At 47.8% G+C, this 26,232-nt stretch overlaps 1 protein-coding gene across 1 annotated transcript in view; it reads right to left on the bottom strand.

The window, feature by feature from the left end:
* The window catches only part of HSF5 (heat shock transcription factor 5), a 327,569-nt gene that overhangs the window by 220,741 nt on the left and 80,596 nt on the right, over window positions 1-26,232 (bottom strand). Inside the window, exon 5 of the mRNA XM_029613802.1 lies at window positions 3,112-3,289. Coding sequence (XP_029469662.1) covers window positions 3,112-3,289 — 178 coding nt within the window. The remainder of the gene's footprint in view (window positions 1-3,111; window positions 3,290-26,232) is intronic.

Genomic DNA, 26,232 nt, shown 5'->3' on the forward strand with positions numbered 1-26,232 from the left:
TGACCCCTACCCTTCTGCCCACCTCCCCTCACCCTTCTCCCATTCCTGAGCACTTCCCACTTCATCCCTTTCCAAGTGCCTTCCCTCTTGCTGTCTGTCCCTTGTATCTTCCGTCCCATCCCACCAACCTTCTTCCATTCATGGTCTCTTCCCTCCTGTCCACTTCTCCTTACCAGTGGACCCTCCCCATCTTCCACAGTACCTTCCCTCCTGCCCTTTGCCCCCTTTCTCCTCTTTCTCCTGCCCTCCCCCCATGGCCCCTTCCCAAGCACCTTCCCTTCCTCTATCCCATATGATCCTCCTCCTCCATTCTCATCCTCTGACCCTCCCCCTATGGCTCCTTCCAGTGCTGGCCTCTTACCACTGCATTCCCATAGTAAAGTTCTGGCACTCACTTTCTTTCTTAGTCAGTAAGCGCTCAGCTCCTTCACATTTTATTCAGAGTGGTACCACATTGGCTGCAGCAGTCTTTTTCCTCACTCTTCTTAGTGTGGGACCACACTTTTGACAGCAGCACACTCTTACAGGTCTCTTCGGGTGCAGGGAATGGTTCTTGGCAGCATTCTTCCTTCTCTCTTTGGTGCCCTGCTCCTTGGCCTTCTTAGCATGTGACCGGATTTTCAGCAGTGGCATGCTCTTGCAGGCTTTTCCTTGTGGCTAGAGCCGGCTCTCAGCAGTGGCCCTAGCAGTGACACGTCTCCGCCTCTCTCTGCGCCGGACTCTTGGCAGCAACTCGGCCTGCTCCAACCTTCTTCAGCAGCACAGAACTAGGCTCTTCTGTACCACACAATGTTCAGTGCTGCAATGAGGCACAGGAAGTAGCCTTAGTGCACAGCTTGCTCTTTTTCTGGGCAGCTGCACTTCCAGTGGACCCTATGTCTCTGTAGACCATAGGTTGGGAACCACTGGTCTAACAGTCTGAGCATAATGCTCAAGAACAGAGGACCTTGCTCCCCTTTGCTTTCTGTAAGGCAGCCTAAGGACAGTGGCTATGTTTCTGTTTGTCGTGTTTAGGAACCGGCTGTTTATCTGAAGCGGATTTACATCTAAGCAATTTATCTGTAGATCTCAGTGATTTGCACTTGGCTGAAGGAAAGGTTTCCTGGGGATTAGACCTTAGGATTGTTTGAAACATGTATTGAAGCCTTAGTTTTCTGAGCTTCAAGGATTTGGCAGACATCTGAGAAGAGGTGGAATATTTTCAATTTATTGTTCCAGCCCTACACAGAGAAGACAAATCTTGTGTCTATCTATTAGAGACATTTTCATGTTACATTCTGTTCACCAATTAAATCCAGAGGAATTATCTCCAACAAGGAAAAGATAATTTTAGCCAAATTGAAAGTAACAATTTTTTCTAATGGAAGGCAAGCTGCCAGGTAGAACTGCAAAAAAATAATAAATATTTATTTTAATTTTAACCTGTTTCCTGATGGAATCTCACAAAGAGTTACAAAGCACTGCAGGGACATGTCCTGTTGGCTCCACAGAAAGAAATGGACTAAAAGACCTCACACAGCCACTGGGTGTGTGCAGTACAACACACATGCTCAGTAGAGTACAAGTATTCACTTCAGAGAAATGGCAGTTCCATCCTCTGCATTATCAAATGATGCCACTCAGATGTGTGACTGACTTTTCTGCTTGTCAATATGTAACAGAAGTTGGGCTTCTCTTTCTTGGACTAGTGGGCACAGAGCATTTCCTGTTGAGACCAGACAGCTGGAAGCAATATCCTTAAAGAGATCTCAGAACTAGGTGCAGTAAGAGCAGCACCACACAGCAGAAGAAGATACTATGATCAGCATCACCCCATCTGGATTTTGCAATGCAGCAAGACTGAAAAAACTGGCATGCTCTAGTAGAGCATCCACAAAAAGAAATGAAGTTGGAAAGAATTCTGAAAAAATAAAATGCATCAAAAAGAAAACAAAACAATTTGCTTAATGCTGCTGACAAACAGCTGAAGAGATATCTATGGAATGGTTAAAAATAAAAAACAAACTTTGTCAATCAAGAATGTTAAGTGACGAAAAGGGTCTGATTCGTCAATATTAACAAAATCTGGATAAACAAGTGAAGGAGCAAAAGGAAGATACAGGAACATCAATGATCAGGATGGGGATCCAAAGCGGAAAACAGCAAATGAGGCTGGGTACTTGCAATGAGTAACACCACCCAGAGTTGTGTAAACTTTGTGCTTGGGAGAAGTACCTTCTAATTAGGCATATGTAAGGACACAAGCCATCAGTGAGACTCTATTACATACTAGTAAATACAACCAATGCAACCACTGGTACTTAGTAGCTAAAGGAGCCGTTGCATTCTCCAATGTGTCTCAATGCCCCAATTATTTTCCCCTCTACACATCACATTTTTATATATATCTGATGATAAATGACAAAGTGTGAGGATGGATAAGCGATGGATAACAAACAGAAAGTATGTAGCTTTATAAAATTTGTAAGTCAGATATTACAATTTAATGAGTGTGCAATGCTCCTATGATAAGGCTCTTTATTCCACAAGATCCCTCCTGCTGTTGCATATTTAATTTTGCCTGTGTAAATTTTGAATTTATCATGCCTTTACCAAGAGGTAAATATTCAAAGATTTTCTCTGGTTCGTTAGCCAGACAAAAGCCGACATTTGTACATTTACCCCACTGAATGGATAAATTCATTGTGCAAACAAACTTTATCCAGATAAAAGTAGGCAACGCTGCAGACGTTCTAGGGGCGGGGCTAAACATTAGCTGGCATGCACACATCTTGAGCATTGTCCAGCTAAAGTTACACACAAGTCTGGTCAGAAAAATCCCTGCCCTAAAGCTATCCTGATACATTCAGTGGTTGACTTCTGAGTTCTGCTGAATATGCAGATAAAGTACTACGCATAACTTTACAGGATCTTTTACCTACTTGCCAACTCTCTGAATATTGGCCTCCAAATATTTATGCAATTGGTTGAGCAAAGCACACAACTTGACTAGCTATATAATTAATACATTTGAAAACAGGATCCGTAGTATACCAATGAAGCCACAACACTTTTTATTTGTTCAAGTTGTTGCTAAGTTTCCTGAGCTTAAAGTTGCGGTGTAACCCTTACCAGGGGATTTGCCCGGTTGCGAGCTGCCTCTCCTCTCTCTGCTTCGCACTGGGGTGGCTGAAGTTAATTCTTTTCCAGGTTTTCCAGCTGCTGACACTTCTGAGATGAGAAATTCCATTTGCTCTGCAGGCAGGACTGTATGTGATGAATGTGTGTGGCTCTTCATAGTGGGATCCACCTAGAACATTAAAGCTCCCTTCATTACTTTTCTGTAACTCCTTGAATCAATCTGCATGAACTCAGCAGAACATTTTTTTTCATTTTTGAATACTATTTTCCTTGGTTGTAATATGTAGCTTCTCATCTTATCTGACCTTTTTGACTTTGTGAACCAATTTTTGTTTAGTTGTAATCTCCACAGTAGCATAGAAAATGACAACTGATAAAGACCAAAATGGCACATCAGTAATGCCTGCCCATTTTGGGTAAATGCACATATACATTTCCAAATGTAACCTGCCACCCACTCCTCCAGTGTCATTTTGTGCAGGTTACCCCATGCCTTTGAGGAAGAAGAATAGTCATATCACAGCTCTTTTAGGATACGTTATTTGAACTAAACAAAAAAATTCATTATTGTTAATCTTCTTCAGCTGTCTCTTTGGAATTACCCTAGAGGTGATCCAGTGAAATTATCTGCATGACCCCCAAAAATGGAATCTGCAAGGATCACCACCTAAAACTCATTCAGCTTCTGGTAAATTTCTGTGCTGCTCAATATTTCTTCTAACACATCTATGTTTGACCCTTTATATTTGTAAACTATAATTATTTCTCCTCTCAACCTTTTTCCTAAGGAATAGTTTATAATAACCTGATAAGTGTTTGCAAGTGAGACAGGCCCAGATTTTGGCATAGGCAAGTGCCCAGGGTGCCAAATTCTGACAGCACCCAAGAAACTAGGACTTCCCCTGGTGCTCATTTCTGGGGGCAAAAACCTCCACCCCCCAGTCTTCTGCCTATGGGCCTGAAGTGGAATAATCACTCATTCTATTAATTTAGTTGCTCATCTCTGTACCTTTCCTAGTTAATTGATAACATAGAACCCACACATGAACCCATATTACAACTAAATAGGGCCTTATATAGTATGGTTGCTGCCTAGCTTTAAACATTTATGTCTAGCTTGTAACTCACTTTAATTCTCAGATCCTTTATTGGATGGCAGTAGAAACAGCTGACTCAATTTGTATTCTGCATTAGCCACTCACCAGCTGTCACCAGAGGCAGTGGAATGTTTTGAGTGGCTTCGCCCCAACCCATCCCCTCTGTCCCCTGATCCCCACTGGTCTCGCTTGCTCCAACCCCTCTTTTCCCCTATCCCATCCCTTCTCTTCATTTCTCCCTCCCTCTATGATCCCGCTTTACCTGTTCCACACTGACCAGTGGCAGGAGGACAGCAGTGATGCCTCAGGCCACTTCCTCCTCTGCCACCTGGCCCAGCTGCTGTGGCCTGCGCCATAGTACAGAATCCTGTGCAGTTCAAAGCAGCAGTAGGGCCCAAATCTGCAGAGGTAGAGGACATGATTGATGCGCTGTTGCTTTCCTCTTCCTCTGGCTGCCAAACAGCTGCTGCCTGCCTGACCTGGCCCTGGCTCACCCACAGCGATTCTGAAGGAAAAGCCAGATATTGATCGGGTCATGGCCATAGTCCCCATTCCAAGTTCTATGGATGAAACAAATTTGTCCATCCTCTGAGAGAGCTGCTCATCATGGTGCCATCAGATGATATCACCCAATTATGAACTAATTTATCCTGCTGTCTACGGAGTACACCAGTTACAAGTAAGCAATTTACCTTTATTTGAATTTTAAAAAGATCTTTAGCAACACATGAAACAATGTTGTTTAATATAAAGAAAACATGTATTTGGGATTCCATGTATCTTTGAATCAAAAACTGGTTAGATGATATGATCTAGGGAGTAAAGATTCTTGCACAATATTCTAAGTTTTACCAAGTGGTTTCAAGATTGATGATGGGTATGCTCATACTTAATTTATTCTTAAATGATCTGAAAGGGATTTACAGCAATATAGCTCTTTTTGCTGACTATATGAAACTCTGTTCAGGATAAAAATCCACCTATTAAGAAATCTGGACAATCTGTGCCGCCGCTGTGCAAATTTGCTCAGTCTTAACAGCAAGCTAAGCTTCAACTCTAAAGGGGAGATGGGTGAATTGTGAGGCTGATTTATCCTGTTGTCCACAGAGAATACTTTTTATAGGTAAGCAATAGCTTTCTCCATGGACAAGCAGGATAATATCAGACACGCAAGTCAGGACTCCCAAGTTGAGGGCTGCATATGATTAGTTTGTTATTTTTGCATGTCAGAAGTAGATTATTGCGACCCATCTATATTGCCTGAGGATAGAGGGTAGAGTTGAAGGATTTAATTAAATACGCTTCAAAGAACTGCCTGTCCAAAGCTTCTGTCTTGACTCGAGGCAGTCTCTAGGCAGTAATAAGCAATGAAGGAATGGATAGAAAACCATGTAGCAACTTTGCAGATATCTTGAGACCAATATACAAAGCCATTTAGACAGATAACTTACAAGCATTTCATCTGGTTAAGTTTTAGCCTGATCAATCATTATCTGGGGGCATTTTGGGGAGGAGTAAAGTTATCTGGGTAACTTAGCTGATTTTTGATTATAACTGATAATTTTAGACCTGTTTCAAAGCAGGTCTAAAATTATCCAGCCTTGTGTGGTTGGATAACTTTCCACTTAACTGGATATCTTCAAAAGATATCTGGATAAGTAGTGTTTTTTTTTTATGTAGTAGTAGTAAAGGGCCTACAGCTCAATTCTCGGTCTTCCCCCACCTACATAATCCTACCTTGTCAGTCCCAAAATGCTTCTGTGTCGAGTCTTCCTTGGCTCCTTGCCTTAGCCACCTTTGCCTTGTGGCCTACTCAGGCCTATCCTCGTCTTGCCTCGTGGCCTTCTGATGTCAGCCTTGCCTTGTGGCCTCTGAGCCTTCTTGACCTCAGCCTTGCCTTTTTGCCCTCAGGTCTTCTGACCCTTGCCTTGTGCCCTTTTGGGCTTTCTAGGCTTCTCCTTGTCTTGTCCATCGGGGCCTTCTTGCATCTCTGCCTTTGGGCTTTATGTTCTGTGTTGTCCTTGCTTACCTGTCCTGTCTTGTCTTAGTCTATTCCTGTCTAAGCCTCAGTTCCAATCTCACCTGCACGCTGTTCCTATCTAAGCTTCATTTCCAGACTTACCTGCAGGCTATTCCAGTCTAAGCCTCAGTTCCAGTTTTACCTGCAGGCTGTTCCAGTTTAAGCCTCAGTTCCAGCTTTAACTGCACTCTGTTCCAGTCCAAGTCTTGGTTCCAACCTTACCTGCACTCTGTTCCAGTCCAAACCATGGTTCCAGGCTTACCAACATGTGCAAGCCTTGCTTCAGCTAAACCAAGCTGTCCAGGCTTTGCTCAAGCTTTGCAAGATTGGCCAAGCCTTGCTTCAGTTTTATCAGACTGCCCAAACCTTGCCCTGCCGCCCACGCCACTCTGGGGGTGGTGTTCCCCTCACTCTGCCTGGACCGGAGCCTTAACACAGATATCCAGTTAAATAACCCTTGTCGGGCAGATATCCAGTTAAACGGTGCCTTGTCAGGCAGATATCCGGTTAAATGGCACCTTTTTTAAAGAAATAGTAGAAAAGGGCCTATGGCCCAATTCTTGGCCTTCCTCCAACAACTTCTGATATCTGCCCAGTTGGGTCATGCTCTCAACACCCCCTTATCACCTCTTAAATAAAAAAAAAAGCAGGACTGTATTTTCAAAGTAAATTAAAGGTATAATTAAAGATATAAATGCAATGGAGAAGGTACAGAGAAGGGCAACCAAAATGATAAGGGGACTGGATCAGCTCCCCTATGAGGAAAGACTGGTTAGGAGTTTTCAGCTTGGAGAAGAGTCGGCTGAGGGGGGATATGATAGAGGTGTTTAAAATCATGAGAGGTCTAGAACGGGTAGATGTGAATCGGTTATTTACTCTTTCGGATAATAGAAAGACTAGGGGCATTCCATGAAATTAGCATATAGCACATTTAAAACTAATCGGAGAAAGTTCTTTTTCACTCAACGCACAATTAAACTCTGGAATTTGTTGCCAGAGGATGTGGTTAGTGCAGTTAGTATAGCTGTGTTTAAAAAAGGATTGGATAAGTTCTTGGAGGAGAAATCCATTACCTGCTATTAATTAAGTTGATTTAGAAAATAGCTGCTGCTATTACTAGCAACGGTAACATGGAATAAACTTGGTTTTTGGGTACTTGCCAGGTTCTTATGGCCTGGATTGGCCACTGTTGGAAACAGGATGCTGGGCTTGATGGACCCTTGGTCTGACCCAGTATGGCATGTTCTTATGTCCATTAGGTTAGGGCTACAGCAACTTCTTTAGCACATCTGCATTCTGCTTCCACACGAGCAGGCCAATATTCAGTAAGCCGTTTAGTGCACAACTTATCTGGCTAAAGTTATCCAGATAAATTGTCCCATTTACTCTGTGAGACTGTGTCCTTTGCAAACAGAAAAATAAAACTCTTCTGCAGACCAATGTATGACGAGAATGCTCGCCTTTATGGGTGCACGCTCTTGGAAAGAATATCCCTTTGTGAAGGGACCATTAAGAGGCTGAAAGCTAGCAACTTAAATCTGTCATCAAGTATATTGATATATCGTTGAGATATGTATTTCTCTCTTGATGGCCCAATTCTAAATTGCTAGTGCTTTTCTGAAAAGTTGTGAGGAATCTGTTTCTCCTTGTTTGTTTATATAGAACATTGCTACTTGACTGTCCATCTGGACCTGAAGGGTCTTGTTCTTTAACCATGTCTTAAACACTCATAGGCCATTGAGTTAGCTCTTATTTTTTGGTAGGTTGATGTGGAGTCTTGACTCTTATTGTGACCACTGTTGCGAGCGCGGGAGAGCGGTCACTTATTCGGGACAGTGTGTGTGCCCTGGACCACAGCACGACCCAGGGGATGCACCGTGACAGGTGAAACGTATCCGAGTACGGGCGGACAGGCTGAAGTCTCAGAGCACAGACCCAGCAACGCAATGCTGGTCTCTGGGGTAGCCCTCCAGCCACTCGCTAGCCCTTTTGGACCTGCCACCTCGGAATGGCAGGTGCGACAGGATGGACAGTGTTAGGATTCTGTGATGTCAGAAGGAGTGTGAACCCTGGGCCGAAGTGAGGAGATGGTACCGCCCATGGGGAGGAGCCCCATGAGCCTCACTGTTTGGAGGCTAGGTTTCAGCAGAGGAAGGCACGAAAAGAATAGAGTCTTTATTAAAGAGATAGAAGAACTACCCATGGAGCGGGGGGTGCCAGGGAGAGAGAAAGTCCACACAGGCCCTATGACACAGGGTCGATGAGATAGGTAGTGCCCTGAGGGAATACTCCGTAGCACTGGTAGTAGTCCGTGAAGCGAGTATACCGGAGAGGTCTCCTGTAGAGATAGTAGTGGCCCGCGAAGCGGGGTATGCCAAAGAGACCTTGAGGGAGATGGTAGTGGCCCACGGGTTGGGGTACACCAATGATATCCTCGGTAAGGATGGTAAACCTGCAGAGTAGGAAATGCAGATGAAGCCCTCAGGAGAGGTGACAGTGGTCCGTGGAGAGAGGAGCACAGTCGAGGCCCTAGATGGAGGTGGTAATGGCCCGCAGCATGGGGTACACCAGTGAGGGTCCTTGGTCGGTCTGGTAGCGGTCCGCAAGGCGGGGTGCGCCTGTGAGGTCTTCAATAGCGTGGTAAAGATCCGTAGAGTAGGCACTTCTGACGGCGTTCTCTGTAGTGATGGTAATGGCCCTCAGCACAGGGTACACCCGATAGGCACTTAGTAGGTAGAAAGGGATCCGCAGGGCGGAGTACTCACAAGGAGCGAGTTGGTTCCAGGAAGCCCCGAGGAATGGAGCAGACGGAGTTCCAGGTGTCAGGCCCTCCAAGGAGCGGATAGCCAGGACGAGAGAGAGGCCCCTGAGGAGTGGGTGCCTGAGACGTCCACGTCGGAACTGGAACTGGAATGCAGGGTCCTCAGGAAGTGAGGCGGAAATAGCAAGGATGTCACTCTTTGCCAAATCGTCTTTGGAGAGGGCCAGCAGGTTTAAATATCCACAGATCCTGATGTCATCTGGAAGGAACGCCCCAAGGTTCCCGCCATGACGCCCTGTGCAGTGGGCCATTACCATCACTACAGAGAGCTTCATCAGAAGTGCCTGCTCTACGGATCTTTACCACACTATTGAGGACCCCACAGGCACACCCCGCCTTGCGGACCGCTACCAGACCGACCGAGGACCCTCACTGGTGTACCCTGCGCTGCGGGCTATTACCACCTCCATCTAGGGCCTTAACTGTGCTCCTCTCTCCACGGACCACTGTCACCTCTTCTGAGGGCTTCATCTGCATTTCCTACTCTGCAGGTTTACCATCCTTACCAAGGACATCATTGGTGTATCCCGCCCCGCGGGCCACTACTATCTCTACAGGAGACCTCTCCTGTATACTCGCTTCATGGACTACTACCAGCGCTACGGAGGTATTCCCTCAAGGCACTACATATCTCATCGACCCTGTGTCATAGGGCCTGTGTGGACTCTCTCTCTTCCTGGCACCCCCCGCTCCATGGGTAATGCTTCTATCTCTTTAATAAAGACTCTATTCTTTTCGTGCCTTCCTCTGCTGAAACCTAGCCTCCCGACAGTGAGGCTCACAGGGCTCCTCCCCATGGGCGGTACCATCTCCTCACTTCGGCCCAGTGTTCACACTCCTTCTGACATCACAGAATCCTAACACTGTCCATCCTGTCGCACCTGCCATTCCGAGGTGGCAGGTCCAAAAGGGCTAGCGAGTGGCTGGAGGGCTACCCCAGAGACCAGCATTGCGTTGCTGGGTCTCTTCTAGAGGTGATGGTAATGGCCCACAGCGCGGAGCACACCCGATAGGCACTTAGTAGGTAGAAAGGGATCCGCAGGGCGGAGTACTCACAAGGAGCGAGTGGGTTCCAGGAATACCCGAGGAATGGAGCAGACGGAGTTCCAGGCGTCAGGCCCTCCAAGGAGCGGTTAGCCAGGACGAGAGAGAGGCCCCCGAGGAGCAGGTACCTGAGATGTCCACGTCGGAACTGGAACGCAGGGTCCTCAGGAAGTGAGGCGGAAATAGCAAGGATGTCACTCTTTGCCAAATCATCTTTGGAGAGGGCCAGCAGGTTTAAATATCCACAGATCCTGATGTCATCTGGAAGGGACGCCCCCGAGGTTCCTGCCATGACGTGGATAAGACTGGCCTGTGTGCGTGCACGCACACCTAGAGAGATCAGATGGCAAAATGGCGGTCGGCAGCATCCGTGCTGACCCGGGAGCCCTGGAAGCGGTAGGCAGGTTATAGGTAGCTAGCGGATGCTGCCAATCTACCCTATGGAGTTAGGGAGATGAAGAAAGAGGTGAGCAGAAGTGGTTGCAGCCGTCTGCGACCGACGGGCGTAACAGACAGAAGTTGACAGATGATGGATGATGACTCTGGAACAAGGACGAGATGTAGGCACTTGGAGTCTTGGATGAAACAAAGGCACTTGGAGATTAGGACGAGACGTAGGCACTTGGAGACTTGGACGAGATGTAGGCACTTGGAGACTTGGATGAGACGAAGGGTTGAAGAGTCAGACAAGGCACTGCCCCTCAGCGCACCCTACAGACCCTTTGGGCTGGTCGCGGACCACGCTGTCCCACTGTGCGCCCTACACAACCTGAAGAGGCTGGTCGCGGACCGCGTGGAGAACAGGTCAAGCACAGGACTGAAGCTCAGAGAAAAGGAGGCATCCAGGCAGCGCTTGAAGGAAGCTCCAAACCAGAACGGAGCTCCAATGAACAGGAACAGGACTCAGGCTCAGATTCAGACACAGATTCAGGCTTAACGCACGGATGGTCAGCTGGAGACTGTATCCGGTAGGAAAAGACAAGGTTGGAACTCCCGGAGCTAGGAACTGGTGAAACAGGAACAACTGGACACAGGAACCGAAGAGTCTGGAACATCCGAAGACAGGAACTGAAGAGACTGGAACACCTGGAGACAGAAACAGACAAGGACGCAGGATCTGTCGAGAGACCAGGAACACAGGATAAAGACAAGGGAGCTCCAACAAAGAACGGAAGACCTTGAAGAAGCGAAGATGGACCAAGGAAGCCTCCTGCAAAGAGAAGCTGAAATGGAGAATCTAGGAGCAGACAGCTTCTTGGGAAGGCGATGAGGAACTGGCAAAGAGACCTTTTATAGGGCTGAAGAAGCGACGATGAAGTGATGTCATCTAACAGGGCTGTGGGGCTTTTCCCGTCACGGGCCCTTTAAATACTGTAGAGGTGCACAGCCACATGCCTAGGGGAAAGCAGGGGCCAGGAATAGCAGCGGCAGCATCCTTGCTGCGAAGAGCTGTGTTGGAGCGGCTGCCCTGCCAGAGGAGACATCAGCGGTGGCTCCCCTGCCATGCTGGCAGAAGTGGTGTCGGCGGCCTCCAGGCTGCAAAGGAAAGGCAGCGGCAGCACTCTCACCGCATGGAGGACAGCAGCAATGGCAGCAGCACACGGGCCGTGGGGGAGACAGGCTCGGTGTCGGTGGTGCTCCTGCCATATGAAGGATGGCAGCAATAGTGGCGGCACCCGACCGCAAGAGAAGGCAACGTTGGAGGTGGCTGGTGGGAGGTGAGAGGCTGCTTGCGGATGGGTCCGCTAGCAGAATTGTAATATCCACTGACCTTATGTGGAAACTGAATCCATATATGCGGCCCTGCCCCCCCCCCCCCCCTTTTTGATGTGAGGCATCTGTCATTAATGTTTTCTGATAATCTATTGGTTGAAAGTTTTGATCAGAAAAAATGTTTTCCTTCTTGGTCCACCATCTGAGAATAGATAAGGTCCTTCATCATAGGGATTGTGAATGTGAGGGGCTGTACATGTGGATTCAGATGCTACTTAGCTTATTTCAACTTTAGATGGGTCAGGGAAATGACATGCACTGTTGATGCCCTATGTCCCAATAACCATGAAATTTTGTGCAGCTATTCATTTTTGTATATACATGGACTTTGCCATTGTTTGTATTATGATTGTTCTCTGGATCAGTAGATAGGCTTTTCCTTTGCTCATATCCAAATGAGTTCCTATGAATTCCAAGATTTAAAATATACTACATGGATTAAGCTTGATTTTTTGAAATTTACTATGAATCTCAGATATTGCATAGTTTGGATCACCAAGTCTACATATGATAAGAGTTCTCGTAGGATGTGTTCGATATTAGCAAGTTGTCTAGTCATGGAAATACTAGCCAAGTTTTGTTTCTTAAATATGCAGCTACTATGTCTAGACATTTCATGAACACCCTTAGTGCCATTCCACTTTGTATTGATAATGGCAATCCTGGAAGGCAAATCTTAGGTATTTCCTGTGCTTTTTGTTTATTGGGGTATGTGTGTAGGCATCCTTAATGTCTATGGATGTCAGTCAGTCCTCTTTTTACAGCAGTGGAAGGATTGTACCCAAGGATTTCATTTTGAACTTTTCCTTTAAGAAAGAGTTCAAATCTCTGTGATCTAAAATAGGTCATAGTTCTCCTGTCTTGTTTTGGAATCGGGAAACATCTTGAGTAGAATCATTTTCCTTTCTGATTTTAAGGGATAGATTGAATTGCTTTTGCTTGTAGAAGAGACTGCAGTTCTTAATTGAGGATGTGTAATTGTATGTCTGTATGCTTTTTGGAAACATGGAGGATGTTGAGGAGGAAGAGTGTGAAAGCAGTTGCTTACCTGTAACAGGTGTTCTCCCAGGACAGCAGGATGCTAGTCCTCACATGTGGGTGACATCATCGGATGGAGCCCTATCACGGAACATTTTTGTCAAAGTTTCTAGTATTTTGACTGGCACACTGTGGATGCCCAGTAATGCACTGACCCTGCATCCAGCAGGGGTCCCCCTTCAGTCTTGTTTGTAGCAAAAAGTACAAGCGAAAAATAAAATAAGAAAACGTAAGTGAACACAACTCCATGGGGTAGCAGGCGGATTTCATGAGGACTAACATCCTGCTGTCCTGGGAGAACACCTGTTACAGGTAAGCAACTCTGCTTTCTCCCAGGACAAGCAGGATGGTAGTCCTCACATGTGAGTGAATAGCGAGCTACAGGATGCCCGAATAGAGGCAACCAAGCAGCACCCAACGATGTGCAACAGGCACAACAACAGTGGTTCTGTTGGTTATGAGGGCAGGCTGAACTTCACAGTGGGTCGTAGGTAGGAAGTTGAGGTATTAAACTGGAAACAAGTTATGAGTACAAACTGGCCAAAGACAAATCTTGCTTGCCAGCCTTGTCGAGACAATAATGAGCTGCGAATGTATGGAGAGAGCTCCATGTGGCAGCTCTACAGATGTCAGTAACAGATACAGAAAGGAGGTGCGCCACTGACATTGCCATGGCTCTGACCGAATGCGCTTTCACGCGTCCCTGTAGCGGAAGGCCTGCTTGTTGGTTGCAGAAGGATATACAGTCCGCCAGCCAGGTGGACAGGGTTTGCTTGCCCACCGGAACTCCCAGTTTGGTTTTATCAAAGGAGACAAAAAGTTGGGTGGACTTCCTATGGGCTGTAGTGCGGTCCAAATAAAAGGTGAGCGCACGTTTACAGTCCAAGAAATGCAGTGCCCGCTTACCTGGGTGTGAGGTCTTGGAAAAAAGGTAGGAAGTATTATGGACTAATTTAAGTGGAAATCAGAAACTACCTTTTGCAAGAATTTAGGGTGAGTGCGGAGTACCACACAATTGTGGAGAATCTGGTATAAGTTGCATATGTTGCTAATGCCTGTAGCTCACTGACTCTGCGAGCCAATGCTATAGCAACTATAAAGATCACTTTCCAAGTGAGATGTCTGAGCTCGCAGGAGTGTAGGGGTTTGAACAGAGGTCGCAAGAGTTGTCCTAGCACAACATTGAGGTCCCATGGTGCAATTGGGGGACGCAGTGGAGGCTTCAGCTGGAGTAAGCCTCTCATAAAGCGCCCTACAAGGGGTTGTGCCGAAATTGGGGCTTCTCCTACACCTTTATGGTAAGCAGCTATGGCACTTATATGTACTCAGATGGAGGGAATTTGTAGGCCAGACTCCGAGAGATGCCAGAGGTAGTCCAGGAACCTTGGTGTGGGGCAGGAGAAGGGATCTATGTCCTTTGTCGTACACCACAAGGAGAACCTTTTCCACTTTGAACGATAAGATTTTCTAGTAGAAGGCTTCTGTGAAGCTACAAGGACCTGGGACACATCGTTAGAAAGGTTAAGGGATTGTAGAATTAACCTTTCAACATCCATGCCGTAAGAAATAGGGAGTGGAGGTTCGGATGACGCAACAGTCCATTGTTCTGCATTACTAGAGTTGGATCTGTGCCCAGGTGAATTGGTTGCTGGACTTAGAGGTCGAGTAGGATGGGAAACCAAACTTGTCGCGGCCAGTATGGAGCTATGAGGATCATTGTGCCCTGGCCGTGTCGTAACTTCACGAGAGTCTTGCTGATGAGTGGAATAGGAGGGTATGCGTATAGAAGACCCGTGTTCCACGAGTGGGCGAAGGCATCCATCAATGGTGACTCGTGGCTGCAGTGTAGAGAGTAGAATCGGTCTATTTTGCGGTTGTGAATTGATGCAAAGAGGTCGATGTGCGGGCTACTGTTCGCTACAGTTCGCTACAGTGCGATCTAGGGCCCATTCGTGGGGATGAAAGGTCCGGCTGAGACAGTCTGCCATCACATTGTTGATGCCTGCCAGGTAGGCTGCTCTCAGCAGCATGGAATGGAAGAGAGCCCAGGCCCAGATCTGCGCCACCTCCTGGCATAGCAGGCAAGAGCCTGTGCCCCCTTGCTTGTTGAGATACCACATCGCTACCTGGTTGTCTGTTTGAATTAGGATTACCTTGTTGGATAGGCAATCCTGAAATGCGAATAGGGCATACTGTATCGCCCGGAGCTCCAGAAAGTTTACCTGGTGGTTTGCTTCTGCTCTTTTCCAGGTTCCCTGGATTTGTTGGTCATTGAAATGGGCTCCCCAACCCAGATTGGAGGCATCTGTGGTCAACGTAATCTGAGGATCTGGAGGTTGAAAGGGTAGTCCTATCTGAAGACTGGACTCTTGTATCCACCAAGCTAGTGAGAGGAGAAGCTGGCTGGTTACGTCGACAATCTATGACAGATGTTGGTGTGCTTGTGACCACTGGGACTTTAAAGTCCATTGTGTTACTCTCATGGCTAGACGAGCCATTGGGGTAACGAACTGTAGATGCTATGTGTCCTAGCAAGGTTAGCAGGTGACGAGCTATAGTGGTTTGGTGAGTCTGTACTGCTTTGGCTAAGGTTGACAGTGTGCGTGCTCGGTCGTTTGGGAGGAATGCGCTGGCTTGAATGGTGTTTAGATCTTCCCCGATGAACAAGAGGGTACGTGACGGAGTCAGATGAGATTAGGGGTAGTTTATGAGAAATCCCAATGACTATAGCAGTTGTATGGTAAGATGGCGGGATCGAAGTACTACTTCCCTGGATGGACCCCTGAGTAGCCAATCATCTAGATACGGGTAGATATGGATACTGCGCTGTCTTAAGTAAGCTGCCATTACTGCCAGGCATTTCGTAAATACTCGAGGTGCCGACGCCAGGCCGAACGGTAGCACCCGGTATTGGAAAAGCCTTTGACCTACAGTAAATCTGAGATATTTTCGATGAGAAGGGGATATGGCTATATGGGCATAAGCCTCCTGAAAATCTAGAGAGCAGAGCCAATATCCCTTTTGCAGAAGAGGGAACATGGTGCCCAAGGTAACCATCCTGAACTTTTCCTTGTGAAGATGTTTGTTTAGGGCGCGGAGGTCCAATATAGGACGTATGCCACCCAACTTTTTTGGAATCAGGAAATATCGAGAGTAGAACCCTTTCCCTTGCTGCAGTAGGGGAACCAGTTCCACGGCATTGGACTGAGGAGGATTGAGAGTTCTGCCTTGAGAAGTGAAGTGTGGTCGGTTAGACTCCACACTGGACGCAGTGGAGAGTCCGGTGGTAGCGTAAGGAAATTTAGATGGTAACTATGGGCTACTATAGAAAGGACCCATTGGTCTGTGGTGATTGTGTGCCATTTATTTATTTATTTATTTATTTATTTCGGATTTTTATATACCGACATTCTCAATACAAGTATCGAATCAGGTCGGTTTACATAGAACAATAACTGTCGCAATAAAGGCGTTACATTAAACAGTGTTTCTTAACATATGAGTAACATATAACATATAAATATAAATAATACAACTTAAATATTACATAGACAATAATAATAATAACTCGTCAACATGACGAGGATCAATGTAAGGAATGTTTAAAGCGTGAATAAATATCTTGAATAATTAGAGGGGTAGTCTAAATTGTGATGTGTGGGTGCATAGACCTTGTTGAAGTGCAAAAATCCGAGTTATGCATGAATTAAAGAAGACTGATGAATCAGAGATGGAGTCTTAAACAGGTGAGTAGTTCAGATCTGGCGTGGTTGGTTCTTGAGGGGAATATGGGTGATCGAGGATCTGATGTTTGACTATTTTTCTCTTTGACCGGTGTCATTTGTTGGCAAAGTGGCACAGGCAGCCTCCCACAGGAAACATGCTTGGAGGGGGCGGGGGGTTTGACTGCTGCTCTCTAGATGGAAGTCAAAACCCCGATGCAGGACCAGTCTGAGGAGCTGGTTGGGCTTTTGGGGGCCTGTGCTGACGAGGCTGACCTCTGTGAGAGGGTCTGGAAGGTCTAGCCCGGGATGGAGGAGGGTAATACCTACGTGGTTTGTAGGTTAGTTTTCTAGGTTCTCGTCTAAATGTTCTTTTGGTAGTAGACGAGAAGTCCGAGGGGACAATGGACAGTTGGTGCAAGGTTTCGTGGTGGTCTTTGAGTTGTGCTACTGTTGCCTGACTTTTTTTGCCAAACAAATTGTCCCCCATGCATGGAAGGTCTGCTAACCTGTCCTGGACTTCCTGGCATAAGTCAGAGGATTTGAGCCATGCCCAGCGTCTGGCGCTTATTCCCACCGCTGACACTCTGGAGGCTGTGTCAAAGGTATCATACGCCGCTCTTACCTCGTGTTTGCCAGCATCGAGTCCCTTCTGGAGGATGGTAGACAATCCTTCCTGGAATTCTTCAGCAGGGTCTCAGTGAAGTCTTGGACTTGTTTCCAGAGATTCCTGGTGTATTGCATCATGTGTAGCTGACAGGCTGCTATACGTGTGATCAACATAGATCCCTGGAAAACTCTTCGGCCGAAGGTATCCAAGGACATCTGCTCTTTGCCAGGAGGGGCAGAAGAATGAGATCTCTAAGCCTTTTTCTGGGCAGATTTTTCTGGGCAGATTTCTGGGCAGATTCTACCAGATTTTTCTGGGCAGATTCTACCATTACGGAGTGGTGGGGTAGCTGGCTATTTTGAAAACCCGGAGCTGACTGAATAAGGTATGTAGGTCAGGTTTTTTGTTGACTGGTGGCACTGTGCCAAGGTGATCCCAAGTACGGTGTAAGAGGTCAAGCAGAACTTCGTGGACTGGAATTGCCATTACCTCTTTGGGGGCATCCACGAACTGAAGTACCTCCAGCCTGGCATCCTCCTCCGTTTGCAATTTAAAGGGGATGACTTCAGACATCTCCTTTATGAAGCTGGCAAATGAAAGGTCCTCCGGAGGGGAGCGGCGTCTTTCTTCCGGGAGTGAAGGCTCTGACAGAAGGTCTTCAGAATCTTGAGAGTCAGAGGAATATCACCCCAAGCGTCGAATGGTGGTTCTCCTCCACCCTGTGGGCCTTCAGATGGAGGCAGAAGTCCAAATCCAGCTGGATCAGGAGGTTGCACCGATGGAAAAGATGGAGGCACCGAGATAGGAGGAGGCAGCACCGAGGACGGTGGTGGCACCGATGGTATCGGTGTTCTTGATGGCCGTCGGGGTGGAAGCAAACCCGATGGCCCAGGAATCAGTTTTGGCATTGGTGGCTCCCGGCAAGGAGAAGCAGCACTGTCCGGTTCTTCATCGTTTGAAGATAAAGTAATCGGGATCGATGGTTTCGGAGGCGCCACTGGTCCAGAAGAATCAGGCATTGATGGAAGTGCACCGATCAGGGTGTCCAATCTTTCGAGGAGTGGAGCCAACATAGTTGGCACCGGGTCAGGCGTCGGCTTGGGAGTCGGTGCTGGCGGTGACTGAAATCCTTGAAGCGACTGAAGTACTGCCTCTTGGACCATCCGGTCCAATTCCTCCCAGAAGGCTGGTATTGGTAACACAGTGGCCCGGGTTGGAGGCTGAGTAGGCGTTGCCAGAGGGTCCACCGGAATTTGTGGAATCTCAGCTCCCGGTGCCGCTGCAGGTGGGGAACGCCTCGGTGTCCCGGGTCCAGAGGAGGATGGGGGCTCCTCTCTCGAGGACTTTTTGGACGGCGGCTCAGTCAAGGTCGATGGCTTGTTGGTGCCAGCACCAGATGAAGCTTCGTGTCGGTGCCAATGATGGTGCTTCTCGCGATGCTCGGCCTGGTCCTTCTCCGGCGCTGAGGACAAGGATGTCGAAGCCTTTGAGCGGGACGACGTCGGTGACGGCTGGTCACCGGCATTTCGATGTTGTTGAGACGTCGATGGAGAAGGAGTCGATGAAGAGGAAAGTTTCTGACTCTGTGCGCTTTTGGCTGGAGTCGATGGAGACGAGTGCTTAGAGGCGAACAGGTGCTCCATCTTCTCTAGGCGGGCGCAGCAGCCTTTAGGAGTCAGTTGGGCACAACTAGTGCACTGTTGGACGTCGTGGGAAGGCCCCAAGCATAAGACACAGATGTCATGAGGGTCCGTAATGGACATAGTCCTCGGACACTCGGGGCACTTCCAAAAACTGATCGCCATTTCGAAAAAAGGGGCGGCGTGCGGTCGGTGGTCATCGGGCACCGATGGAAACACCGTCAGGAATTGACCGCAAGAAGCATGGTAAACTTACCGGCGTCAGCGGAGGTCGATGGTTGATGGGGGACTCCGGGACAGGGAAAAATTTTGAAATTTTTTGAGAAAAGTTCTGTGAGGAAAAAATTGTGAGAAATACTCACAGAGCTCCTAAGAACCGCAAGGCAACTGCTGCGCGGAAAAAAAGAGACTGAAGGGGGACCCCTGCTGGATGCAGGGTTAGTGGCATGCTGGGCATGCTGAGTGTACCAGTCAAAGTTCTAGAAACTTTGACAACAGTGCTCCGTGATTGGGCTCCATCCAATGATGTCACCCACATGTGAGGACTACCATCCTGCTTGTCCTGAGAGATAATTTACAACGTAGCCTTGGTTTATGATTTTCTAAACCAATTAATCTGTTGTGATTTCACTGCACTGAAGAGCAAAGTAGCAGAGTTTCTCTCCTATTCTTATTTTTAGTAATGGGTTCTGATGGTCTTTTGTTGCTTGTCAAAAGCTTGAAGAGGCTTTTGCAGCGGTTGTTACATTTGTCTTTTTTGCTACCTATTTCTGCCTCTTGACCTGGGTTGTTGATATTCTGTCTGTTGATGTAGCTGCTGCAGTTGTTGCAGGATGATTGGGCGTTGCCTATAACAGTAATAAGAATTACATCTTGACCTCTGAGAATAGTAAGACCTTTAGTAAGGTTTTTTCCTAAATTTTCTTTGGGATGATGTATCCATGAGGTGGAAAGTGATTGCCGCAGGTCTCGCAATGGGAAAAGCGCGGCATAGCCGTGCCACTGAAGAAAAAACGCCTCGGGGGGGGGGCCAAAAGCAAACCACACTACGGGGGGGCCTAAAGGCCTTCACAACCCGCCCAAAGAGTCCTCCGGCACCGGTGGGAAAACCTCTGCCGGCGCACCCAGGCCCGCGAGAAAATTTGCCGGGCCGCGGGACCGTCAAATTGCACAGTGGCCGGCAATGCCGACAGAAAGAGAAACAGCTGAAAATAAAAGTTTCACAAAACAACGACACTTACCCCCAAGGTAAAGAGAGGGAACCGCAGAAGGAGGCAGAACAGAGGAAAGCACGCCTCCTCAGAAATTAAACTTCTTCTTTTTTTTTTTGACAACTTGATCCAAATTGTTAAGAGAAATGACAGGAAGAACTGAAGAAGAGAGAAAGAATAACCAAAAAAAACCTGTCACTCTGGGGAAGCACTGATTTCCCCAACTCGCATCTGCTGGAGTCAGAAAGATACTGAGCTCCAGCAGAGGGTGCGCTGGTATATGAGGTGGCACTCTCGAGCTCTGTTCTGACTCCATCTGCTGGACGGGGGACATAACCCACCGTCTGGACTGATCCTGGTACGTACAGGGAACTGGATATCCAGTGGGCAGACAATCATGTAGTGGGGTGGTACTTCTTAGCCATATAACTCAGTCATATAAGCCCTGATATTCGGACTTAACTGGTTAAATTAATCAGATAAATTAGATCTGCTAAAAATGCACTTGGGAAAGATGATCTTCAAAGCAATCTAGCTATATTAAAAGGGATTAATATGCATAGCCTGCCATGTTTGAAAATTGCCCACCTTAAGCCAGCTAAAGTACATGTCAGCTTTTGTAATATGTTGAGGCTTTAGGGGGAGGGGAAATTTAGATCAGGGAAGAAAAACAGAAAGTGCTGGATGCTTTGTGGTTACGATTCAATGCAAACAAGTGCAGAGTCATGCATTTGCGGTGCAGAAATCTGAGGGATGAGAAGCTGATTTGCACTGACCAGGGCTGTTAAGTGTCTCATGATCTCAAGGTAGCAAAAGTGTGATAAGGCATTGGCCAGAGCCAGAGGGATGCTGGGTACTTAGGAAGAGGCATAACCAGAAACAAAGGAGACGATAACGCCTCTTTACAGCTCATTGGTAAGGCCACCTCTAGAGTACTGCATTCATTTCTCAGAAAGAGGATAGAGGAGGTCCAGAGAGGTGCAACCACAATGGTGCAGGGTCTGCACCAAAAACCATAAGCGAATGAGACTTAAGGATCTAAATATGTAGAGGAGAAAAGAGAAGGGAAAATACAATAGAGATATGTAAACACCTCACAAATAGAGCAGAGTTGCTTACCTGTAACAGGTGTTCTCCAAAGACAGAAGAATGTCAGTCCTCACACAAGGGTGACACCATCCAATGGAACCTAGTGTTAGCAGCGTCGGCCGCGGCAGGCTGCAACCAGGACCAGGTGTCATGGCCGCTGGCCGTGGTCGGCCGCGACTGAAGCAAGGCCGACAGCCGCAGTAAACTATAACTCACCCGGATCGCCAGTATGGTTGAGGGTGCCTGCAGGCGCAGGCAGCCCTTCTTCTTCTCTCCCTCTTGGCCGCTGCCATCGCTGTGTCGGCAGCGTGGCTCCGCGGCTATCTGGCTCCTCCTCCTCTGCCCCTTAGGGCCGCGTGCGCGGCTGAAGGAAATTCTTAAAGGAGCCATGACAGGAAGTGTCATGGCTGCCCCTGAAGCTCCTCCCCCGGTTTCCTGTACTTAAGGCAAGGGCTGTGCATTCAGTCCTTGCCTTGGTATTGAGGTTCCTGCCTGAGTGTGTTCCTGGCTCCTGGTTCTTGGTTCTTCGTCCCGCTCTTCTCCCCTGCTCCGTGGATTGATTCTTGGCTTCTGACCTCTGGATTGGTGGATGTGTCTTCTCCTGGCTTGACCCCGGTACGGATTTGGACTCTTCTCCTGGCTTGACCCGGTACGGATTTAGACCCTTCTCCTGGCTTGGCCTCGGTACGGCATTGGACCCTTCTCCCGGCTTGACCCCGGTACGGCTCTGGACCTCTCTCCTGCCTTGATCCTGGCCTGGACTCGGACCCCGCTGGTATATTGATTCTCGGACCAGTTTTGGACTTTTCTTCGACTCTGTCCTTAGACTGTCTCGACCTGCTGGAGGCACCAGCCGCCTGGAACCCACGACCTGCAGGAGGCGCCTGCATCCAGACCTTCTACAGTCTTCAGAGGAGTCGCCTAAGTCCCAGCGGCCGGACCCCTACAGGCTCTTCCTGAGGGGGTCGCGTGCTTCCAGGGTGAAGACTTCTAGCAAGTCTCTACAGTCCAAGAGGCCTTGCCCTTCGACGGTAGTCATTTACCTCGAGACAAGGGTCCACTTTCATAACACCTGGCATGAAAAACATCTCAAAGTTTCTAGAACTTTGATTGCATCTTTCTGAGCATGCTCTGGCATGCAACATACCACGTGGCCAAGTGAGGTCCCTTCAGTGTTATAATATAGAATTATAGAAGTAAAAAAAAGAATAAAACCCACAAAGTGGAGACCCAAATCCATGGGGAGGCAGGCAGGTCTCATGAGGACTGACATCCTGCAACTCTGCTTTCTCCGAGAACAAGCAGATTGGCAGTCCTCAAACATAGGTGAATCCCTAGCTACAGACGACCAAACAAAAAAGGGGATCAGCTAAACAGGTGCAAGGGGCACAACAACAACAACGTTTTGTTGGTAACAGGAGGGGGAGGGGGGCAGCCTGAACAGAAATAATGGGCCCTAGGAAGGATCAGAGTTAGATTCTAAACCTCAAAACAAGTTCTGGAAGACATGCTGGCCAAGCCTACTATTGCGTTGGCCCTCCCTATCCAAACAGTAATGTGATGTGAATGAGTAGATGGAACTCCACATCGCAGCCCTACAGGTCTCCTCCATGGGAACTGCTCATAAGTGGGCCACCGATGCTGCCATGGCTTGAACAGAGTGAGCCTTGACATGACCCCCAAAATGCAATCTGATCTGGGCATAACAAAAGGAGATGCAGTCTGCTAGCCAATTGGAAAACGTCTACTTGACAACAGCAATCCACAGCCTGTTTTGGTCAAAAGAAACAAAAAGCTGGGTGGATTGTCTATGGGTTTCTGTCCTCTCTAGAGAGAAAGCTAAGGTTCTCTTGCTGTCCAAACTGTGCAGGGTATGTTCACCTTAGTGCGAATATGGCCAGGGAAAAAATGTTGGCAGGATGATGGTTAAGATGGAAGTCCGACACCATCTTAGGCAGGAACTTAGGGTGCGTGCGCAAGACCACCCTATCATGAAAAAACATATTGTAAGGAAAGTAAGTCACTAAAGCCTGGAGCTCCCTGACCATGCGTGCTGAAGTGACTGCCACCAAAAATACGACCTTCCAGGTAAGGTACTTCAGGTCACAGGAGCACACAGCGGGAAGCCTTAGGAGAGGCTTCAACTGAAGCAGGCCCTGCATGAAATATACAATTATAGGCTATACAAAGATGGGCTTACCATCCACACCACGATGATATGCGCCAATCGCCTCAAATGAACCCTGAGTTGGTCTTGAGACCAGCTTCAGAACGGTACAGAAAGTAGTCGAGTAGTTTTTCTGTTGAGCAGGAGAAAGGATCTAGGGCCTTTTGCTCACACCACACAGAAAATCTCCCTACTTCAGTTCGTAGGACTTCCTGGTGGAAAGCTTTCTAGAAGCTACAAGGGCACGAGACACAACTTTCAAGAGACTGAGGGATTGAGGGATCAACCTTTCAACATCCAAGCTGTGAGCGCCATCCTGTGTGAGAGGGCCCAGGACCATATCTGGACCGCTTCTTGACACAGGAGGTAAGAACCTGTGCCTCCCTGCTTGTTGACGTAGTATATTGCCACTTGGTTGTCTGTCTGAATCAACACAATTTTGTTGGTCAGTAGATCTCTGAAATCCCACAGTGGGTATGTAATTGCCTGGTGCTCCAGGAGATTGATATGACAGAGACATTCCTGAGTGGAGCAGAGACCTTGGGTGCTGAGCCCATCTACATGGGCTCCCCAGCCCAGGGAGGCACATCTGTGGTTAGGATAACTGGAAGGAATTTGGAAGGATACTCCTTCTTCCAGGTTGGAAATTTCCCACCACCAGGATAAGGTGTCCTGGAGGGATGGTGTGACTTGGATGCAGTCCCACAAATCTGAAAGGCCCGAAGCCACTGAGATTGCAAAGTCCACTGGGTTCTTCGCATGTGAATGTATGCCAAGGGAGTAATGTACTGTGCCGGCTATGTGACCCAACAGTTTCAATATGTGCCATGCTGATACCTGTTGGCTCTGCTGAATCTCCACCGCAATGTTCATCAGAGTGATGGCCTGTTGCTGCAGCAAAAAGGCTTTAGACTTAGCTGTGTCTAGCAGGGCTCCAATGAAGTCCAATTGAGATGACAGGCTGATATGGGACTTGGGGTAGTTGATGAATTCTAATAACTCCAAGACCCAGATGACTGAGCACATGGACCTTTTGGCCCCTGCCTGAGAGGTGCTCTTGACCAGCCAAATAGGGGAAAACATGAATTCTAAATCTGCGAAAGTGCGCTGCCATCTTGGCCAGGCATTTCGTAAAGACCTGCAGGACAGATGCTAATTCAAATGGCAGAATGCGATACTGGCAGTGCTGCTTTCTCAACTTGAATCGGAGATACTTCTGGTGGCTGGGGAAGATCTCGATGTGGGTGTACGTGTCTTTCAGATCAAGAGAGCATAGACAATCCCCTTTTTGCAGGAAAGGGATGAAGATGCCCAAGGAAACCATCTTGAACTTTTCTCATTTTAGAAACTTCTTCAAGGCTCTTAGGTCTAGGATGCGAAGGAGTCCCCCTGTTTTTTTTTTTGGCATCAGGAAGTACCAGGAATAAAACCCCTTCCCTTTCTGCTCTGGTGGATCGAGTTCAACTGTTCTGGCCATTAAGAGGGAGGAGCGCTCCAATAGAAGCACTTCCTGAAGTGCTACGGGTCCCCAAAATGGAGTCGGAGGGCGATTTGGTGGGGCACTCCATAGGTTAAATTTGTACCCTCTGCGAATGATGAGAAGGACACACTGGTCTGAAGTTATACTGGGCCACTGGTTGTGCAGGAATGACTCTCTGTTGTGCATGGCACAGGAAGCCGAGGTCATGCTCACTTCAAAGCTCTTTGAGCTAAGAGAGTCAGCTCCGCCTCGTGACATCACGGATGACGTCACCCATGATGCATGGCTAATTGCCCTGCTTATCGACGGAAAAATAACCTGCACAGAGTTACATCACTAACTGTAGTGGCAAAATAGCATCGGGCTTCCAAGAAGGATGGGGTAACCTGCATGGAGGGACAATACTTGAAACCCGGATGTTTTATAACAGCCTCACTAACCTTGGTGGTTGTGAGGATTATTACAAAATTTGGTAATAAGAAATGGAAGGAGGCTTGACAGTTTGGCTTAGTTAATGGTCTTGTAAGAAGGAAAGGTGAAGTGGCAAAGATCGGAAATGGTCTACTAATGGAGGTGGTGAAGGCCATCATTGTGGCAGATTTAGGGTATGCTTGGAATAGATATTGAGGGCAGTGGTAGGAAAACAGTTGAGAAATTGTATAAAAAAATAAAATATAATACTGTTGTAACTTTAGACGCACCTACTTACGCACGTGCATAAGTAATGCCCACTGTTGAAAGTTACCCTCCCTATGTTTTGGAGTACTCCTCTCAAGAGACTTACTGTATCTACTTTGTATTGCGTCCATCGGTCCTCGACGGCTTTGCCCCATTTGCCTCACCTTATTCACGACTCCTCCTGCTTACCTGGGCAAGATGGCTACTGCCGCGTCTACAAGCCGACCTCTCTGGCATCCCCGGAACGGCTATGGTGCAGCCTCCCGGCATTGCTCCTCCCAAGTACCTACTAGGGTGCGTGCGTGCACGCAACCCATGTCTTTGTACCACCCTTGGCGCGAACCTCGAGGGTGTTCCCTCATGCTGATGTCACACCATCCGGGTATATTACCTTCACTCATTTGCTAGCTCCTCGAGTTAGCAAGGACTCGAATCCGTTCTCATCCATGCTACTCTGCCGCTACTACGCCCTTTGGAGTATATGCTAACCTGGATACCTGCTCCTCGGGGGCCCCTCTGCTTTATTTCAGGTGCCTTACAGGGAACAGGTACTCGCTCCTCGAGGGCCTGCTCTCCCTGCCTCAGTGCCTGTACCTTCTACAACAGACTTGGTGGAATCGCATATCAACAGCAAACACCTACAGGCCGATACAGTAAGGAGCGGTAGGAAGAGCTGCGTTAGTGCCGGGCGCACCCGCGGTTGCCGCACGCACAGTCCGGTT

The sequence above is a fragment of the Rhinatrema bivittatum genome, chromosome 8 (genome assembly GCF_901001135.1).
Source record: "Rhinatrema bivittatum chromosome 8, aRhiBiv1.1, whole genome shotgun sequence".
Lineage (NCBI taxonomy): Eukaryota > Metazoa > Chordata > Amphibia > Gymnophiona > Rhinatrematidae > Rhinatrema > Rhinatrema bivittatum.